Below are 21,674 nucleotides of genomic sequence, written 5' to 3' on the forward strand. Positions count from 1 at the left end.
TAACTATAACAGTTATGGTGTAGGCAGTTGATTTGCTGATTGTAGAAGTCCACCTATACCCATCCTATATATTTGTAAATAAATTCATATATTTTTAAAAAAATAACCGCCAAATAACCAGGTAAGTGCTGCCCCGGAACATCTCCCAACTGGGAAAGTAGGGAGCAGCATGTAAGAGTATAACCATGAGAAACGTGGCCCAGTTGTTTTATCAGGACAGAGACAATTGAAATTTCTGGGAGGGCTTGATGAAAACTACAGCAGCACCTTTGATATATATTTATTTGTTTGTTTTAAATTAACAAAATATATTTGACATGTAACATTTCAGATGAGTTACTGGCTGTCAAGAAATATACTGGTTGGATCCCACTTGTCAGGTGTTGTTTAAAACACACACACACACACACACACACACACAAATCAATGCACAGATACAAGAATACATACTGTTAATGCTGCTATTTCCTATTCAGCTAAGCAGATGCAATGTGTTATTGTACACCTGGCAAGACTTTATTAAATACTCTCCTTGGCATAATAAATACTATATTTTAAATTGCACTTTTCAGATTTGCACCGTCTACAGCAGGGATGAGGGACCGGTGGCTCTCCAGATGTTTGGAACTCCCACCTTATCTGAACTCATCTGGCCATCGGACATGAAGGCTGGGGCTGAGGGGACCTGGCTGCAGGTAAACCCCCCCCCCCCATGATCAGCAGCCAAATGGAGCAACACTATGGAAACAGGAAGATGCAAAGAAACTGGAACCAGCACAAAGGTCTCGAGAAGAGAAGAGAAGAGAAGAGAAGAGAAGAGAAGAGAAGAGGCTGCAACAGACTGAGACAAATAACTTAGAAATAACATGTTGAGGAGAGCAGGGGAGCAGGGGAGCAAGGGACAAAGTTATAACCAGAGTAAATTCATACTGAAATTAATTGGGACCTGCCTGATCTTTTATCACATAATGGGAGATCCTAAAAAAATGTTGATATACTTCAAATAATCAGAAGTCTGCCTTTGTATTGCATAGCAGTTTACAGTGGACCCAGGTGATCTTTATTTTTTACCAGTCTCCAAGTGCATCTGAGCTCTCCTGAGTCAGCTATTCTAAGGCCAAACCCATTTGTTAATTGATCATCATGATACTGATACCCTTTGTTGTCCTAGCCACATCCTTTCATCATGAGCTATGATCAATATTTCCTTTGAGTTTTCCATTTGTCTGCTCTATTCTGCTGTACCTTGCAGAATCCTACTTAGCTTCCCAGAATCTCTGTGTTATGTACCGCCTGCTCTTAGGTAAAGCATTCTGAATTTGCTGAGCGCTTCAGATGTTTCTCTAAGGCCATATCTACATTACTGACTTCTGCTGGTTTCACACCACCATGGCTTCCCATGAAGAATGCTAAACAGTACGGTAGTTCTGTAGCAGTGTTGCTGTGAGGGAATGCAAAGCCACTCACAGGTCTGCAAGCTCAAATTTCCATTAACCATAAAAACTTAAGAAGAATCTAGTCCAGCATCCTGTTTTCACAGTGGCCAACCAGATGCCCAAGGGAATTCCTCAAGCAGAACTTGAATCCTGGAAGGTACACCTGACAGTTAAAACACCAGGAAGTTAGAGCAAAAATATGGAATAGCCAATATCTTTAAGTAAATAAAACAACAACAACAAAAGGTTACAGCACATCCAGGAGAACATTAAAATCATATGATGCCTCATATGCAATCTATTCCACTATTCCAGGACTCGTTCATTTCACTCTGCGGCATGCATGGACCAGGTCAGAATGTTGGGGGAAATTATTGGAAAGAAGCTTATAGACTAGACTGCTATATATGACATCATTGTATCTATGACATTATTGTATAAAAATAGGGACAAGTGAATGACGGATGAAAATTGCCTTAAATTATTTAAGCTTATTCTCTTTTTCATCATTTGCCAGTATTGTTAGGTTACAGCTCATGGTAATGAAAACTATGAAGGAACCTCTTTTTCCCAGCGCTTAGGTTTACATGTGTCCTTTTAGATACCCAGAAAAACAGTTTGCTTTTCCATTTTCCTTTCCAGCAGCTCCTTCAAACTCTTGTTTCTATGTTGAAAATACAAGTAGTCAGAGAGAGACTGAGTGAGTCTATTATTCTCAAAGTGGCTAAAGCCCATATGCCTCCCATCATTATTTGCAAAGTCTCTTTCTCCTCGGCTCTGGTTCCCATTGTTCTCTTTCCTCTCCTCACATTTTGAATGCAGCATTTTCTCTTTCTCATCACAGTACGACTCTCTGAAGTCTTTCATCTTGAGTCCTGATTGGCTGGAAAAATCATGCTTGCTGTTGCTGTGGTACATGGCAGGGCTCTGCGGCTCCACCCCATAGCAGTTGTCTTCATCTTCCTCATGACACGAGCTTCCTTTGGCACTTTCCCCATCAGAGTGAAATGAAAGTCCTTTCCCTTGGCTTTTTTGGGAAAGGTCAAAGGGTTCTTCCTGTTCCAGGCTCCTTGAGGCATCTGTTTGTGAGGTTCTTATTCGTTCCCTTCCATGTCCTATAAGAGGTTTTTTTTAATTAAAAAAAAAAAGATTATTGTGTTAGCAAATATATCTGCAGCCCTACACCCACTTTATAATCAAAATAACTCAGAGCTGTGATTCTAGGATGAATATTTCAGCTTGTGTCCCTTTGTTTCTATCTGTTTATCTTGCAAATAATGGAAGGGGGGAGGTAAGGGGGCTTCCTGCTGATCTGCTAGGCATCCCTAGCACAGAGGAAATAGCATCTGTCCCAGCAGTACTCAGTACCAGCTTAGACTGCCATGGAAAAGGCCCAGTTTCGTGACATATGAAAGCACAGCAGTGGTGTCATGGTTGCATTGGTTGCGGAACACCTTTAATTTTCTGTTCAACAAGCAATTCCCAAATGTGTTCTTTAAATTTGCAATGTGAACATCATACCAATGTGAAGTGGGATTTAGGGCTCCTCCCCATTAAAAAAAATAAGTCTTAATATTTTGGATTATTAAGTCTGAAATCCCATGGGATGGGATGAAGCAGCCTAACTGTATGATTTGGGGGGAGGGGAGAATCAGTAAGGTGATATTTGTAACCTGTTCTGCCATAGTTCTGCATGTTTAGGGAAGCTTTTAATGTTTAACAGACCATTGTATTTTAATACTTTGTTGGAAGCCACCCAGGGTAGCTGGGGAGACCCAGCCAGATGGGCGGGGTATAAATAAATTACTATTATTATTATTATTATTATTATTATTATTATTATTATTAGCACACTGGCAGGAGTGCTGGATTGGCTCCACTGCTGTGACTACACAGTCTTTGCCTTGTTGCCACGCTACCCCATCCAGATAAGAAGCAACATATTGGGAGGTTGGCTCCATAGTACCATCCTGGCCACTCCTAAGTCCGACTCCTAAAGTTATTGGACAGCCTTAATCAGAACATCCATTTAGACATCCACCTTGATTACACGGGTAGGCAAATCTACAAAGCAGACTGAGCTCTAACATTTGGGAGCCAATTTAGACCATTCAGTTTTATCAGTCAAATCCAGCTACCTCAGCCAAGCATTGCGGTGTGATGTCCGTAATACTAGCAGCTTGATTTTATAGCTGCAGCAATTCACGGAGCCACAGCATAAATACAGTAGCATCCTTTGCATGGTGAGTGGGTGAAAATCCATGTTGCTTTCCTTCACATAAAATGCAAGATATATTTTTAAAAATTTACAACGCAATATTGGCATCAAGCCTGCTGTGGTCCTGAACTGAAGATATGACAATGCAGAGCCTGACTTGCAATAATTTACTACAATACCAGACAACCCTTTAAGTGTCATCTCAACACCTGAAAAACCAGAGCAGCCTATATGATGAACTCTGACCCTTAATTGCTTCCGGGTCATGCAGTCTTCTTTTATCTGTGCAACAACAGGACACAATTGGGTCTGTTACACAAACACGCAAACTGCCTTTTAGATGCTACTGTATAAGTAGTTTGGAATTATTAAATCTAATGCAAAAATCAGCCCAGCTTGCTGGTCATTTACCTTGAGACCGAAATCCTCTTTCCATCACTCCGTGTTTGACTTTCATGTGTCTGGTGAGGTTCCCCTTCAAGGTGAATTTGCTGGGACAGTAGAGACATTTGAACGGCTTGCTGTCTGAATGCAAGTGCATGTGCCCCATTAAATTATGCATTCGATTAAATTCCTTTCCGCACAGCTGTCAAAAGACCAATGACAATCAAAGTGATTTATTCTGCAGATACACAGGGATCATTTTATTTTCTTGAGATAGAGCTCCTTGCAGCTGAGACAACTTCTTCAGAGTTCTACAGCTTATCATAGACTGTTCTTACAGGGGAAATCCGAATAGTTTCTTCTTCCTAAAAACCACCGGGAGAACAATCCCATCCCTCCCTTAAAGCTGGGTTTATGGATGAATAGGCCCCACATCAATGTAAGGCTATGTACATTTAAAACACTTTCAAAGCACATTTTCTCCCCTCAAAGAACTCTGGGTGCTGTAGTTTGTTAAGGGTTGCTGGCAATTGTAAGCGTGAGGCATAAACTACAGTGTCCACAGTTCTCTGAGGGAAGGAATGTGTTTCAATTGTGCTTTAAATGTATAGTGTGTACACAGCCCAAGTCTACCACAAGGAACTGAGGTGGGGTGGGGTAGCATATAGATTTGATAAATGAATGTATAAAACTTGATTTAACCAGGCACCCAGTTTGTGGAAGTCATTCTATAACAGGCCAAAATTCAGCTATAGCTGCTGGATAGCTCCAGCCATAGCTTCTGGAAAGCAGGGCTGACCCTAACATGAGGCAGACTGAGTGAGCTGCCTCAGGTACCAGGTGTCAAGGGGTGGGGAGTGGTGGCAAGATGTTAAAGGATCGAGCCCCTATTCATGTTACAACTGTGAAATTAAGATTTGACTGCTGACCCAGTCATCTTCGGAATATGGAATGGGGTGCCATCTTGTCCTCTGCGTCAGGCAGCAAAATGCCTTGGGACATCCCAGAAGGAGCTAAAGGCTTTCCATGCTCACTCACTGAGGATTAGGCTGAGCTACTGGAAGTGCACCTAAGTAGCTAAGATTTTTAAACCGCATCACAAAAAAATACAAAATACGAATATAACAAGCAAGTGTTTTAAAGCAAATGCTGCTAATCTAGCTATGGCTACTTGAGGGAAGACCTAGGTTTGCTGCAGTGCAGTGTTTTAAATGGCCTCTGGGATTGTGGGGAATTCTGTAGATTCAGTCAGATATACAGGCAGAGCTTAATCCTAAGAGCAGAGCTGCCTCTTTCCAGGAGATGGCATATGAAACTGAGATGAGTGTGGCCAGAATCAGGACCCCTATTGTCAAGGGAAAGAATGTCTGGAATGCTGCAGGGAAATAAAACAGATGAAGAGGAAGGTTATGTATTTCCTCTTCAGGCATCACGACGCCTCCATTTCTTCATTAATCCTAGATTTGGTCATGCTTCTGTATGTGGTGGTGACCCAGAGAAGCCCCACCCAAAGCCATTCTTTTGCCATCTATCAAGCATTTTTCTAGGAGTCCTTAACACTGTCTTTGCTCTCTTGGGTGTGCAGTTATTTGCCCTTGCTGTGAAGCAAAACTTTTGAATGTCATGGGAAGGAAGGGAGACGAAAAGATTATTGGCATGTTATTGCTTATACATTTATTACCCACTCTTCACCTTAGGTTCCAACATTATGGCAGAAAATCTCTCTGTGGATTGTTGGGCATAGGAAACTGAAATTTTTCATATTCATTTTAGTTAAATTGTTGTTGTTTTTTGGAGGAGGAAGCTAGTTTTTGTAAGGACTGGCAACAGCTCCCACCAAGTCTTGCTGGAGAGAAAATGTGTTTGACAACATGCAGATGGCCTCCTCCTCTTCCTTGTTGGCAGGAGGGGTGGGTGGGGTTAAAAATGCACAGGAGCAATATAAGATTTTGATCAATTCGGTTTGTATAGGTGATCCATGTGGTGAATGAGAAAAAAAGGGTCACTTCTGCTTAAAGTTACACACACACACACACACACACACACAGAGAGAGAGAGTGCACATTGAAGCTGTAACATATACATACATGTATATCATATGTCTGTAGTCAGATAACTAAAATTACACGAACCAAAATGTAGCATTGGTTACATGGCCAGAATTCATGATATGAAACAAACAATGAAAATTTAAAAAACGATTATGGAATCTTATGCAGGTGAAGCACGCAGAGATGAAAGGGCATAAAAACTAGGAAAGAGAAAGAGCTATGAAGCCTGATGGGCACCCATCATTTGCAAAAACGGGGGGAAATTGACCAAAGTGAGACAACATCTCTTGTTAAGACAACAGCATCATTTCATTGCTGTCTTTGATTTTCTTTACTACCACAAGATGTGGATGCACTACTGTGTGTGTAATTCATTGCCAGACACTGGATTGGATGGCTTTAAATTTGTGGAGGACAGGTCTGTCACAAATGAGTAATTATCATAGTTGCCACGTTCTAGTTCTTTTTGTTTAGGATTAGACAGTCAAATATGATGTATGTCCACACTGCGTAACTCAAGACACATTTATGGCTAAGTTATTTGTGTCTGCCACCAGTGCTGATTGGTTATTTACCAGGAACTGAGGTTGAGCAGTACCATGTTGAAATCAATTGTGTAGTTAGGAATTAGGGGGGTAGAAGTAGCTTTTGTACCCCAGGGTGAGAGCCTGCTCTGGTATAAAACTGGGCTCTTCTCAGTTCAGAGAAGGGGGTGAAGTATCAGATGGTCCAATGGGTGTAAAGGCATGACTCCATTAGTGGGGAGAGTATCTTACATGTGTTTGCTTGGTTGCAAGTCATTTGTATGTGGGTTGTAATATTCTTGGCGTACAAGTAGCTCATCTAAGGCTGATTGACTGGCAGACATAATGCATGAGGTAGCAAATGACTGAAGTGGTTGCATGGAATGGACAGCAAATAAGATGGATGGAGTGGTTGTATGAACAATGTGTATTTTGTTGGTTGAAAGTTTACATTATACTGCCTCAGAATGCTTTCTGACTTACATAGAGAAAGTTTGTTTCATTTCCCCCCACCCAGGTAAATAATTTGACATGGGTTTTGTTGCACTTCTTATGCATATGTGTCTGTGTGTGTTTATCTGTTGTAAACCATGTTGAAATCATCAGATAGTAAGTATCTCTAAATGGAAATAATAATAATAATAATAATAATAATAATAATAATAATAATAATGGCAATGGCTAAAACCCATAAAACACTTGCAGCATAATTCCATGCATAGCTACTGGGGCATGGATCCCACTGAATTCAGTGGAACTATCTCCCAAGGAAGTATATACAATATTACAACCTTAATGTAAGATAGCTACAGACTTGCTCAATGGATTTTTGGAACGTTTAGGAAACTGTAACAAAGGAGCGCGGCTTTGCAAAATATAGCAGCACCTAACTTAGGTTACAGTGATTGAATGTAACTCATTTTCAAGGTGCAAAGCGCAAGTCTTTGGCAGCATTGACAGAAGGTGTGAGTCAATGGCAAAGGATTTTATAATATTATCATGTGATTCAGAGCTGCTTCAGTGGCAGCCTTGTATTAGCAAAACAACAAGTAGGGATGAGCAAATTGGTCAATTTCAATTTCTTTCAGTTTTTCATCTTTCCAATCTTAATTTCCACATCAGTTTGTGCAACTTTTATATTAAAATACTTCCTCCTGAAAGTTCATAAGAATATTGGCACAAATTTCTCCTAAGGTTAACAATTTCTACGTAATTTTGCCAAACGTGCACCTTTTCAAAAGCAAATTTTCCTAATAAAATGCATTTTGTGTTATTTTTTGGTACTATTTGTATTCAGCATGTGCAAATGAGCACACATTGCTTGGCTGGAAAACTGCACAGCAAAATCTGGGGAAGTGCAAATTTCAAAAAGTGACTGGGTTTCAGTTTGCACCTTGTTTTGTAAGGTGTGAATTGGGAAAGTTTGCCTTTTTAAGCATGAACTGGATCCAATTTCTTCCCCATCCTTTAGTAAAGGTAAAGGTAAAGGGACCCCTGACAGTTAAGTCCATTCGCGAATGACTCTGGGGTTGCAGTGCTCATCTCGCTTTACTGGCTGACGGAGCAGGCGTTTGTCTGCAGACAGTTTTTCCAGGTCATGTCGCCAGCATGACTGAGCCACTTCTGGTGAAACCAGAGCAGCACATGGAAATATCGTTTACCTTCCCGCCGGTGTGGTACCTATTTATCTACTTGCACTTTGATGTGCTTTCGAACTGCTAGGTTGGCAGGAGCAGGGACCGAGCAACGGGAGCTCACCCCGTTGCGGGGATTCGAACTGCTGACCTTTAGATCGGCAAGCCCAAGGCTCAGTGGTTTAGACCACAGCACCATCTTTACTTGGAAGCAAAAGCTGTAAGGAAATTGTTTTAAAAAATAAAGAACTGAGATATCTAGATTGACTTGCCTCAAAAGACAGTAGGCAGCAGGGCTTCTGAGAGAGAAACAGCTCTGTGGCTGAGGAAACATGAGTGGCAAAGACTTTCTTCTCCTCTCAAGCCAAGTATGGCTTCTGTGTGCCCATGATTAGCTCTGTAGGAAAGACGGGTGTCCCCCCCCCCCCCCGAGAAACAAGGCCAAGAAAATGCAGCCTGCCATGAGGCAGAAAGGCCACTGCTGTGTTGCCCTTCCTTTGTAGCCTTTTTTCTTTCTTTCCTTCTTTTTTTTTAAAGAAGGTTTAATAAGAAGGGTGTTCCTTTCCTGAAAGTAAGAGAGAGAGAGAGCAGGAGAAAGACTGTAAACTGTCCAAAAGAGCCGTGAGAAAACAGGAAGCTCTGAAAAGTACAAGAGAAAGCAAGATGAAATCTATTTGCAGGCCATTCCCTGGGGACATGCAGGCCATTGTTAAGCAAGCGGTTCGTACAGCTATATCCTTCCTTCTGCTGAGGAGGAGCCTGTTGCCAAAACAGCGGCTATCTGGTCATTGCCTTAACTCACTGAATGCCAGCCAAAGAAGCTTAATGGAGCCCAAACTCCTTAGGAGGTTCTTAAAGTCCAGGAGAGGAAGAGCCCCGAAAAGCTGATCAGTCTGATTCTCCGCTCCCTTGTTTTCCTTCTGATTTATTTGTTTAGCCATTCATTTATTTTATCACTTTATAAGCTCCCTGTCTGGAACAGGACGCTCAGGATTTAACATGAACCCAGTCCTGGGAATACAAGTGGAGTATTCTTTTATGCCCTGAGAAATGGGCGTGTTTTAGAGAAAAGGTGACATGATAGACATTCATAAAAAATATGCACAAAAGGTTTTCTCCTCTCGAAACGCCAGAACTCATGGACATCCAATGAAGATGAATGCTTGAAGATTCAGGACAGATAAAAGAAAGTATTTCTTCCCAGGGCGCAGGTTAAACTGTGGAACTCACGCCTGCAGGAAGCAAAGACGACCTCCAATTTGGATGACTTAAGAGAAGGATTAGACAGATTCATGAGGAGAAGGCTATTGATTATTACTAGCCACGATGACTATGTTTTCCCTCCATAGCTAAAGGTAAAGGGACCCCTGACCATTAGGTCCAGTCGTGGCCGACTCTGGGGTTGCGGCGCTCATCTCGCTTTACTAGCCGAGGGAGCCAGCATACAGCTTCCGGGTCATGTGGCCAGCATGACTAAGCCGCTTCTGGCGAACCAGAGCGGTACCTATTTATTAACTTGCACTTTGACCTGCTTTTGAACTGCTAGAATGGCAGGAGCTGGGACCGAGCAATGGGAGCTCACCCCGTCATGGGGATTTGAACCGCCGACCTTCTGATCGGCAAGTCCTAGGCTCTGTGGTTTAATCCACAGCACCACCCGTGTCCCTTTTTCCTCCATAGATCAAGGCATTAATGCTTCTGAATACCAGTTCCTGGAATCAACAGGAGGGGAGAGTGCTCTTATCCTAGGGTTCTGCTTACAGGTTTCCCACAGGCATCTGGTTGTCCATTGTGGGAAGAAGGTGCTGGTCTAGAAGGGCCTGATCTGACAGGCTCTTCTTACATTCTTACGGTGCAGGGAAGGGGTGTTTGGGACACTTCAGATGTTGTTGGATTACAACTCTAATCCTTATTCATCACTGGCCATGCTGGCTGGGTCTAGGAATGTACAGATCTATTCAAATTCCAGTTTCTTTCAGTTTCTCAGTCTAAAATTCAGCTTGGCAGTTTCCTGCATAGGGTTGCATTTATTTATTTTAAGTCCTCAAAAAAATTCACCACCATTTAAGTGTGCATTTCCCTTAATATACGCATTTTCCCGTGCAATTTTCCCCAGCAAGTTTACATCATATACTGTAATGCATTTCTGTATGTTGTTTTCACAAGTATATGCATTTTTACACTCGCTTTCTCTTAATATATATTCCCTGCATAAACACTGCACCACTTCCCAAATGGCTCCAAACTGTGGATCATGCAGAAGTTGTGAGTGCCTCTTCCATCACACAACAGAAAGAACACATTCCAGCTGATCCCTGGAGCAATATAGTCTATGCACATACACTGGTCTGGATGGGATTGATGGGAGTTATAATCCAAAATATCTAGAAGGCACCGGGTTGGCAAAGGCTACCATAGCAAATAATATGGGCTGAAGCGGCAGTGTACCTTGATGGAATTCCCAGCTAAGGGGGCAGCTGAGCAATGGAGATAAGGTGCAGGATTGCACCAGTGTGTTCTTCTCCTGCAGCTCAGAGCAAAGCTTTGGCTAGTCTCATGAAGCAGCAGATACCCAATTCTGGGAGTTTAATGACCCTGCAGTGCAGATTAAGTGGGAGTTTAACTAATTTCCTTTATCCTGTTTGAAAAATGATAACACCCTATCCAATCTTGTTAATATACACCCAGCCTTAAGGTCTGAGCATCATTTGTATTGGGTTCTGATAAAAAACAAACAAAAAAACCTTCCGCACGCATGGATTGATTCATGTGTTTAGCCAGTATATCAAATTGTTAAGCATCCTTGACCTCCCTTTGGGATGAAATGTGCTATGCAAATGTCAGATATATTTATCATCAGCAGATGAGCAATTATACTAAGTGCTGTGAAAGTGCAATCTCGAGATGAGGAATAAAACTGAAAGGAAATAAAAAAAGGATCAAGCCTAACAGTTGAGCTTCAAAGCTTCCTCATTTGAACGAAGGGCATGAGAAGCAAACAAGAACACAACTACCGGTAAGCCAGCGTTCCAAAAGTGGCAAAACATTACAAAGCAGCATGGAGGTATTCTGTTGTTTGTTATACCCCATTCACATGCTCTTTGCCTAAATGTGGCATAATCTGACCATTGGGGAACACTCCTAGTCCTGCCCCTGGCATCAAACACACTTCCAGGCTCTGGTTCTAGATGTCCACATGTTAGCAGACTCTTCTGCACAAAAATAAAAAAGAGCTTCCATGCAAACATCAGCAGTATTTGGGACATTATAACCTATCCCATTGTCTGGTGAAAGTGAAAAGACTTCACCTGCCATCAAAAAGACAGTATGTACACCAGAACACACATTCAGCTGAAATCTGGCTGTCTTTTTGCTTTCTGTCTCTCTTAAACAGCATTTACACCAGCGACGTGGAACAAATTCTAAGGTTCTTTTAGTATTTATTGTCTGTGAAAACTCTATTAAGATTTAGGAATGGCCCATTTATGGTGATGAATAATACCATAGGTTGTCTTAACTCTTAAGAGCTGTCAAGAATTAGTCTCTTCTCAAATATGGAAATGTCCCTCTTTTTAAGGGACTAAGTGTTCAGTTAGGTTTAATAAAGCAGACTTGGGCATCACAAAAGGGTGGCAAAGCTATTGAATTTATTATTATGCCTTTACACACAGAGAAGCATCTTGGGCTCAGTAGTGGAAGGAAGGACATAGATGTAATGAAATGAAAACAAAACACAATGTAGATTTCATACGGTTATTTGATAAGTTGTTTGGCTTTATGTGTTCCACTTTGTGAGTATATTTTCCTGAAAAGTGTGATAAGATACATAACCAATTCATTAATTAAACCCATATTTTCTGCTGAGGAGCCAAAATGGAGTCTCAGGTTATATTACTACTATTGTTTTTGTTATGTATTTTGTGTTTTTATCTTGTGTTTTTGTGTTGTGAACCGCCTGAGATCTTTGGATGAAGGGCGGCGTACAAATAAATAAAAACAATACAATCACTTGCCAGTTTTCACCTGGTTGAATTACTATGGAAGCTACGGGGATTCGGTCAAGAGTTCTACCTACAGACATTATTTTACAACTTTGCTATTTACTGCACAAGGCATTCCTATTTTTATTCGCCATGCCTTCTACTGGACTGCCTTCTACTTGGGTGCCATTCCGTTCGACTGGGTTGTCTCTCTTTGAAGGGCTCACCTTACATTTGAAGGGCTTGACATCTGAGTGGACAATCATATGGGCTTTGAGCGTCTGTTTCTGCACGAAGCTCTTGAAGCACAAATGGCACTGGTAGGCCCTGATGTTGGTGTGAATTAATACGTGCCTCTTCATATTAGCGAGTAGCGTGAACTCTCGGCCACAGATCCCACACTTGTGCTCCTTCACACCCTTGAAAAACAGAACAACAAGGAAACTGAAACATATAGCTATTTTAAGACCTGCACAGCAATTCCCGATTTCTCACTTTAGTGGGAATGACCATCTGCCACATCCTTTCCTTGTCTTTTCATTAAATGTGTTGTTGCACTTCAACTCCCATCAGCCCCAGCTAGCATAGCCAATAGTCAGGATGGTAGGAGTTGTAGTTTGCCATCGCTGGTTCAAATGCAGGTACATTTAGCAGCTCACCAATAAGGTACCTATAGCACACCAGTTGGGAATTGTTAAGTATAATTGTTTAACTGACACTGAAATGGAGAATGCCTATGTGTGTTGCTGAAAGGGTTTAAGTGGAAAATTCCATTGAAGCTAAAGAAAAGCAAGAAGAGCCCTATGAGCTGCTTCACGAGTTGACAATTGCTCTCTGGTAGCTATCATGAAGTGTTTAAATTTAGATCACATGGGAGGCTATTGAATTGCAAATCCGCCATCTTGGAAGGGTGGTGGCTAGAATCTTTGTTCCCAGGCTCCGTGGAGTAAGGATGTGTAAATGGCTCTCCAGGAGCACACAGCCTCAGGCTGGAATGGAGGCTGGAATGGAGGAGAGACAAAGTTTTGATCTCAATCCTGTTTAAAGCTACTTTTAAGAAGAGACTGAACCTATACTTGAATAAGCATATATTTTATGGGACTGTTTGGATGTATCTTTGATATTTTTATTCTGTTTTGAAGAAAGTTCTGCAAGTAAAGTTTTGAATAATATTGAATGGCTCTGGATGATGTTTCGCTCCAAAAAGAACCAGTTTTAGGGCAGTGGGTTTTTCTTGCTGTTTTATTTTCATGGTTCAGAAGATAAATGTTGATAAAACAATTGTTACAACAGGAAGCAACAAGTCCTGAGCCATTTTTTAGGCATCCGGCCACTTCAAGCTACACAATATGAATATCTGCGACAGGGATCACCGACACTGACTTACCTTATGAGTCAAGGAGTGCTGCTTGAGGTGATGGGGCTGAACAAACTCCATGCCGCATTCGGTGCAGATGTACGGGCGGATGTCCTTGTGCTTCATCATGTGATTCTGCAGCTGGCTTGGATACTGGAAGGTCTTATCACACTCTGTGCAGTTGTACTGTATAGGGCCTCGATGGGTGGTCAGGTGCCTCTTCAGCTGAGCCAAGGTAGGGAAGTCAAGGCCGCACTCAATGCAAATATTCTCCCGGCCGCTCTCATGCTTGGACTCATGGGCTTTCAGCTCGCTGGGGTAGGCAAAACCTCTCCCGCAGATCCTGCAGCTGTAAGGCTTGACGTCGCTGTGTTGCATCATGTGTCTCTTCAGGTGGCTGGTTTGGGTGAAGGCCTTGTGGCACACTTGGCATTTGTGAGGCCGGGTGCCCTGGTGGGTGAGCATGTGGGTGTGCAAGTGGCTCAGCTGCTTGAAAAGCTTGCCGCAGCGAGAGCAAGCGTGCGGCTTGATGCCGCTATGCCCCAGAATGTGGGTGACCAGGTTGTATTTGGAAGTGTAGGACTTGTCGCACATGGGACACTGCCAGCGCTTTTGTTCCCCTCCCACATCGACGTAATAGCTGTCATCGATCTGAATGTTGACATCCACCCTCTCCACCTTTTGTTTACTTTCAGCTTGTTCCCCTAACTCCGTCCTTCGGGAGAAGGGAGGCTCCGGAGGCCTTTTCAGTGGGAAAGGGCTCCTGAAATGAAAATCTGGGGGCATAAGAAATGGAAACATCATAGAAGGGTGAACTTTAGGATAGTATGGATAGGGCACCTGCAGAAACGGGGCAGGTCCGGGCCAGAGCACATTAGGCTTGATGGGTTCTTCCTTGATAGGCTGTGCTCCAAAGTGTTCCAAGGTTCTGTAGAACTGAAAGCCAATGTTGCACAGGTCAATCATGTGGGCATTGTAGTTTGGCTGTGTGTGGTGGTGCTGGAATATTAAAGGGAGGTCAGGAGAACCTGCAGTGGGGATGTCTTCAGACCTGTGCGACGGGGAGGTGGGCTCTCCCGGTAAGATGGCAGAGGGCATTTTCGTGGGCATGCTTTTACGCTTGCGAGATCCCCCTTCTAAGGAGCCCTGGACGTTCTGCAGTTCTGCAGGGGAAGGGCCATATCCAAACTGGGCAAGCTGTGCTCTGAATTCTTCATTGAGGGGTGAAGCTACGTCTGACTTCACAACGGGGTCCAAGCAGTGGGGAAAGGGAAGGGTTTGCATGGCATCCATATTGCAGGGAGCTTCCTCTTTCTTCATCACATTTAATTCCTCTTGCATACTCTAGCTTCCTTTAAATAAAAAGTAAACGTTTTTAAATTCACTCTTGTTCTCTTTCTTTACACCATATTTAACTTTAATGACTGGGCCTTTTGGTGTTCAAGTAGAAGCCCCAGAGTTCCAATTTGAATGGTGGGAGCTCGCTCTAGAGCACGCTGAACATGCACAAATGTATTTCTTTCAAGCATTGAGCAGCACCCATATCCAGTCCAGTACACATCTGCACTAAGGGGTGCAGGAGTTTTTCTGACTTTTTTCTTCCTGTTCTGCTCATGAGCCAAGAAGATGACAGTCCAGCCAGACCTTAAAATTCTAATTGGCTGGAATCCCAGGAAAATAGGCAGTTTGGTTGGCTATGCTAGCAGAAGGAGGAATAAAGCACCCTGGAAGACTTCTACACTCATTGTTAGTTTGCAACTCTGTGGTAGAGCTCACACTTTGTATGCAGAAGGTCCTGGGTTCAATCCCTAGCATCGTCAGGTAGGCTAGGAAAGAGCCCTCTCTAGGATTCTGGAGAGCTGCTGACACTCATTATATACAATACTTAGCCTGATGGACTGGGTATAAGGCAGCTTTCTATGTGTCTGTGACCTGATTCTGCCTGGTCCCAGGAGGCAGTCTTGCTGGTGCTGAATCAACACCCGCAGTGCCCTGATTTGGAGCCATCTGATATTCCTTCAATGTCTGGGTTCTGCTGTTCTTTGTCCAGCAATTTAAATCAAGCCTGGAGTGTGCATTAGCTCTTTGCCCTAATGTACAATGTCCATTGAAGAAATGTGCATTTAGCATAAGAATCAATACTGTAGGATTTGTACTTACATTAATTCATCTCCTTTGTGCCAAATCTGCTTTAAATGCATCTGCACAGGCTCCAGGAGGCATTTGTGTCTAAGGAATAGATAGAGAACAATCATTCTTTAAACTGTGTTATAGTTGTGACAGTCGTTTTATGCTCGACGTTCTGTTACTGTTTTATGGTGCAAAGACGGAAGCAATAATAAAATTGTCTCAGGACACGGTGTGCTCTCTTGTTTCTCCCCCCACCCCACCCCCAATACTTGTTAAAAGGTTTTGAAGAAAGGCATAAGGCACAATGCTACAGTGGCTGTATGTTTTTTGTTGGACTGTGAAATGCAAATGAGTGCTACATGTTCCTTTCTCAGACGTTCCACCCTATATATCAGGGTGGGGGTGGGGGGGTGCTAGCCTTTTTCTCCCTTAGGTCCACATGCAAGGTTGTGGCCAACCCTCCCACATCCCAGCAGTGGTGGTGGAGCCCAAAATTGTCATGTATGCACTGCACTCATCACAAGCCACACATGCACACTCACAACAACACTCTGGTAAGGGCAGAAAGGTGAAACTCTCCCTCCCCAAACTCTGTCATCACAAAGCTTCTCAGCTTTACCTACGCCTGCTGTTTACATTTTTCAAAGCGCATGTTATCTGCATCCACACAATTAAGGCTGTTCTAGCTGCTCAGTTATTTGGCTTGCAGTTTTACTGGCCCACTTTTTTTCTTTATGGTATTAATCCTGACTATATTGGCTACCCTTTACTTCTCTGGGAATGAGGCTGATTCCCTTTTTGTTTGGCTTATCAGCCACTTATGTTTACTGTATTTTTCTCATCCCCACACTGTTATGAAATTTCCTCTTCTTGGTAAAATAGGGCTGCCATAGGTCCAGATTTTCCTGGACATTACTGGGATTTCGAAGGTGGATTCGGCGTACAAAGGCTCAATAAATTTGAGGTTTGTCTAAAAGAAGCTCAACAACTTTCCGGTTGGAAAAGATAATGTTGAATTTTCTAGGCAATTTCTCACTCATTCATATATATTGAAATTGAAAGTGTTGTGGCCACTTTCCCAAAGCGGTTTGCTAACACTGACACCTTTAACCAAATTCTGGACACGGCTAAATATTAAAACAAGTATAGCATCCTCCCAAGTGTCAGTGACATTCAGGCCTAAAGTGGTTATTCAGAAGTAGATCTCTTATATTCAAAGCAGTTTACTACTACAAAGTACTAGAGTTTTCCCCTTTGTATCTTCGTCTTCATCTGGCTATACGTTTATCTAATCAACATTAGGATGACTGAAGCCATTCATTTTCAGTTTTCAGTCCCCCCACATTCCTTTTTTTTTTCATCTCTGCATCAGCTTTTTTTGGCCTGCTATTTCTACACACAAAAAGTTCTGTGATGAGCAGCACAATCCTAAGCAGCCTTACTATACTATTATAAGCCCTAATTAGCACATTTTAATAATCTATTTCTCTAACAAGATTTATATACCACTTAATACTAAAAATAGTAACCTCTAAGCAATTTACATAAAGTGGTATTTTTTAAAAAAAGAATAGCAATATAAACATACTTTAAATAATAAAATTATCAAAATATAGATAAAAATCAACGTATTTGAAAAACAAATTGGACACAATAAAACTGCATGTCTCTGTAACCTTGCCTAAACAAAATAGTTTTTAGCAGTACTGAAAAAAGGGCAATGAAGGTGCCTATCTAATACCAATAGTTCAGTGGAAGTTATGTGCTTAGAACTACACTGTTAATTTTTGACATACTGAGCAGCAGTATTGGTAGTGCAACCTCCTTTCTGAACATCTAGAAACAACTGTATCCAATTGATTCTCACAATCTGACTAAGTTTCTGAGGTGCTCACTATATCCATGCTAACAATTTCTAGGGGAGGTAGCTGTACAGTGGTACCTCGGGTTACAGAAGCTTCAGGTTACAGACTCCGCTAACCCAGAAATAGTACCTTGGGTTAAGAACTTTGCTTCAGGATGAGAACGGAAATCGTGCGGCAGCAGCAGCAGGCCCCATTAGCTAAAGTGGTACCTCAGGTTAAGAACAGTTTCAGGTTAAGAACGGACCTCCAGAACGAATTAAGTTCTTAACCCGAGGTACCACTGTATTAGTCTCCGTGACACACGCGGATGCCAACTTGGTCTCCATTTCTACTTGAGGAGCAATATTGCAGGACTGAAAAAAAGCCATTCACATCAGGGGGTTCTTTCACCTGCTTAATTGCCAATGCCATCATTTGCCAACAATGCCCTTCTATATTTTACACGGGACAAACCTGTCAGCTCAAAATGAGCACCTATATGGCATCAGCGGCACACCCAATACATTGTTTCTATAAAAAACATCTGAAGTCTTATTTTTATTCATTCCCATTGCTTTAGTCTTTCAAAGCCACCATGCTATGTCTAGGTCCTAACTTCCCCAGAGCTGCAGAATGCTTAGAACCCAGCTGCCCCAGAGAGACCAGAATGTCACTGTGAGGTTATATTTGGCAACATGCCAATATCAGAAGGTCACTGAGCAGAATCCTGGGAACCACAGAGAAATATACTCTTTCAGATTAAAATAAACTTGGAAGTGGAAACCAAGCAAAACGTAAAATGAACAAATTTCACCTGCGGAAATTAGACTTTCACCTGATTAAATCAGCGTCTCTGTAAGGCCAATGAATGAAGGACCTTGGTATAGACTTCTGCTCCTACAGGAAAACCTCTAGGTCCCAATTGGGGACAGATTAATAGGTCAGTTTTGGTTTCTCTCTGGTTGTTTTTCCACATTTAAGTTCAGCTCTCCACATTTCCACATAATATTTGCAGCATTTTAGTGCACTTTTCTCCCAAGGCTCACATCTTTGTATGCAATTTTACCCAAAACAGACATTTTGGCAAGCCATTTCTTTGTAGTCTTCCCCTGCTGCCCCCTCCCCAAATATGCATTTTTGTACAGAGGTAGCCAGCAACGAGGGCAGCAGTGCTTTCCTGACCTCCCAGTACTGGCGTTGCTGTGTCTTACTCCAAGGGAGAAGGGCAAGGTAGGGAGGTTCACCACACTGCGAGATGCTTTGGTGGGAGCACCAGGCTGGATCCACAGATTCATTCACACCATGAAAACTTCCCCATTGCTTCACCCCTCTCTCTCTCCTTGGTGGCATAGCCTCAATTACATCAGTGCCCAGGGTTGGGGGGCAGCAGAGCACCACCTCTCGTCTCTACCAGCTACTCCTCTTTTTATGACCCTCTGTTGGAGGGCTTGCACCACAAAATTCAGAGGAGTACAAGCTTTGAAGGATAGCAGCAGTACTTTGGTTCGGGTGTTGTTCCGGGAAGAGTGGAGAAGGTAAGTTTGCGTCATTTACTTATTAAAATATTGATAAATTGTGCTTTCATACCAAATATCCCAAGGCGGTATGCAGACGAAAAGCACAGCGTTGCAACAAAGATAATAAAAACATAAAATTCATCTGCAGGAACTGCTTGTCAAAGAATCACAGGGGTTTTTTTTTGGGGGGGGGACTTATCTGAACAATACAGTTTTAAGAAGACGTCAGACCTCTGTTGGCAAGGACCTCCATTTTGTCAACCCCAGCCTCAGCCCTGGTCAAGGCTTGCAGACCCTGCATTGCAATGTGAACTGAATTTCTCCCCATCTCTAGCCCCAGTGCATCCAGGTTGTGCACATAACCCCTTGGTAGTAGATTAATAATAATAATAATAATAATAATAATAATTTATACCCCACCCTCGTTGGCCAGAGTCAGGCTCGGGGCGGCTAACACCAATAAAATCACAGTAAAAACATAATAGGGGAAAAAGAGAGGGGGGGACCAATTTAAAATACAGGTTAAAATGCAGTTTAAAATGCAGCCTTATTTTAAAGTAGCTGATAAATCAAGACTATAAGGGGAGGGAAACATAAGGGTCAGACCGTGTCCAAACCAAAGGCCAGGTGGAACAGCTCTGTCTTGCATGCCCTGTGGAAAGATGTCAAGTCCCACAGGGCCCTAGTCTCTTGTGACAGAGCATTCCACCACATTGGGGCCAGGGCTGAAAAGGCCCTGGCCCTAATTGAAATGAATCTAACCTCCTTGAGGCTCAGGACCTCCAAAGTGTTGTTATTTGTCCTCCGCGGGGCATACCAGGAGAGGTGGTCCCGTAGCTACGTGGGTCCTAGGCCGCATAGGGCTTTAAAGGTCAACACCAGCACCTTAAAGCTGACCCTGTACTCCACCGGGAGCCAGTACCTGCAGCGATTGCCACCAGCTTGGGTGGCTTTAAAAGAGAATTGGACCAATTCATGGAGGACAAGGCTATCGGTGGCTTCTAGCCAGGATTTCTCTGTTCCTTGTCCACTGTCAGTGGCATTATGGCTCTGAATACCAGTTGCCATTAACCACAGGAGAGGAGCATGCTCTTGCGATAATGTCCTGTTTGCAGGCTTCCCACCAGCAGCTGGTTGCCCACTGTGAGAACAGGATGCTAGTCTAGATGGGCCATCGGGCTGATCTAGCAGGTTTGTCTTAGGTTGTTGTTATCTTATCAAATGGCCATCACCATTTGGAGTGGTGTTGTGCATGGATGGGAATTCGCTTTCACTTTGCTGTACGCGAGCAACTTTAAACCAGCACCAACGTCTCTTATATAACTGAACAAAGTTAGAGAGTTGGCTCTACTTTCATGGTACAGATGATTAGATGAAAAAGTAGCTGAACTCACTGTGTGTGGGAGGTGTGCAGATAACCCAGGATCTTTAAATTATAGGCTCTTATAATTTAAGCCAGGCTTGCGGGAGGAGAAACAATCCTTTCCTACAGAGATATAAAATTACAAGAAAAGACGATTTGCTTCTGATGGCATCCACAGATGAGGCCGCCTTGTACAGAAGGGGGTCATCATTTTGCCCAGTCCTGTCTCTGGTGACAGCAGCTAGCAGCTCCCCTGAGTCCTTCTCAGCGCTCCTTCCTTTAACTGGAAAGGCCAAAGAATGAACGTGGTATTCTCTGCATGCCAAGCATGTGCTCCACCACTAAGCTCTGGCCTATTCTCAAGATAGCAACACTCCCACAGTGCACTGAAAAAAGATGTCACAGGCAAAGGAAGTCTCTGACAAAGTGAAATGGCTACTGAGGGCCAAACTTGAAAGGAAAGAGGAGTTCTGAGATTTGTTGCAGAAGGGCAAAGTGATGGGGGTCAATGGTACAGTGCAAAAAGAGAGGGGTTTTGCCTTTAGCCCCACATCAGTTCCTTGGTGTAAATGGCCCCCATGAAACAGCCATTAATTTCAGAGGTTAAAAGACACAGACTCCCATATTAATATCTGCATGTTTTCTCTTTCATCATAAGAGCAGTTTGGGGGATGTGTAATCTGTAGCAGAAAATCAGCATGGGAGGCAAAGGTATAATCAGTACAAAGCAGGGGTATATAGGTTTTTTTGGGAGGGGGGAAGCCCTCCGAAAAGACAAAGAAGTCTTTGGCAATACCTAATTTGGCCCTAAGTGTTTTTTGTATAGCCACAGATCAGCAGTCCAATTAATCTAGGGGTGGTTAATCTGCAGCCTGCCAGACATTGCTGGACTACAACCCCCATCACCCCAGATCATTGGCGTTTCTGGCTGTGGCTGATGGGAGTTGGAGTCTAACAACTTATTTATTTATTTATTTTATTTTTATCCCGCCTTTTTCCCAGTGCAGGACCAAAGATGGCTCAAGGCACAAAATTATAACACATACAACTAAAAGCACACAACAGATATAAACATTTTTTTAAAATGAAATAAGTAACCCTTATGGAGGGCTGTAGGTTCCCCACTCCTGAAGTCATCTGCCTATTTGTTTGGAACTGATTGCTGTTATCTGTTTATTTATTGCTATTTACATACTGCTTTTAATTCAAAATCACAACATGGCGGGGGGAGAGCAG

At 42.7% G+C, this 21,674-nt stretch overlaps 1 protein-coding gene across 2 annotated transcripts in view; it reads right to left on the reverse strand.

Annotated features, from left to right (window-relative positions):
• Positions 1-264: 264 nt before the first annotated feature.
• ZNF366 (zinc finger protein 366) overlaps positions 265-21,674 on the reverse strand; it is a 30,803-nt gene continuing 9,393 nt past the window's right edge. For both annotated transcript variants that reach the window (XM_083703049.1, XM_083703050.1), the window contains exons 2-6: positions 15,745-15,813; positions 13,615-14,936; positions 12,455-12,646; positions 4,066-4,240; positions 265-2,551 (exon numbers count right to left, since the gene is read on the reverse strand). In XM_083703049.1, the coding sequence (XP_083559175.1) occupies positions 2,034-2,551; positions 4,066-4,240; positions 12,455-12,646; positions 13,615-14,925 (2,196 nt within the window). In that variant the 5' untranslated portion in view covers positions 14,926-14,936; positions 15,745-15,813 and the 3' untranslated portion in view covers positions 265-2,033. The remainder of the gene's footprint in view (positions 2,552-4,065; positions 4,241-12,454; positions 12,647-13,614; positions 14,937-15,744; positions 15,814-21,674) is intronic.

The sequence above is a fragment of the Podarcis gaigeae genome (genome assembly GCF_964106915.1).
Source record: "Podarcis gaigeae genome assembly, chromosome: 11".
Classification (NCBI taxonomy): Eukaryota; Metazoa; Chordata; class Lepidosauria; order Squamata; family Lacertidae; genus Podarcis; species Podarcis gaigeae.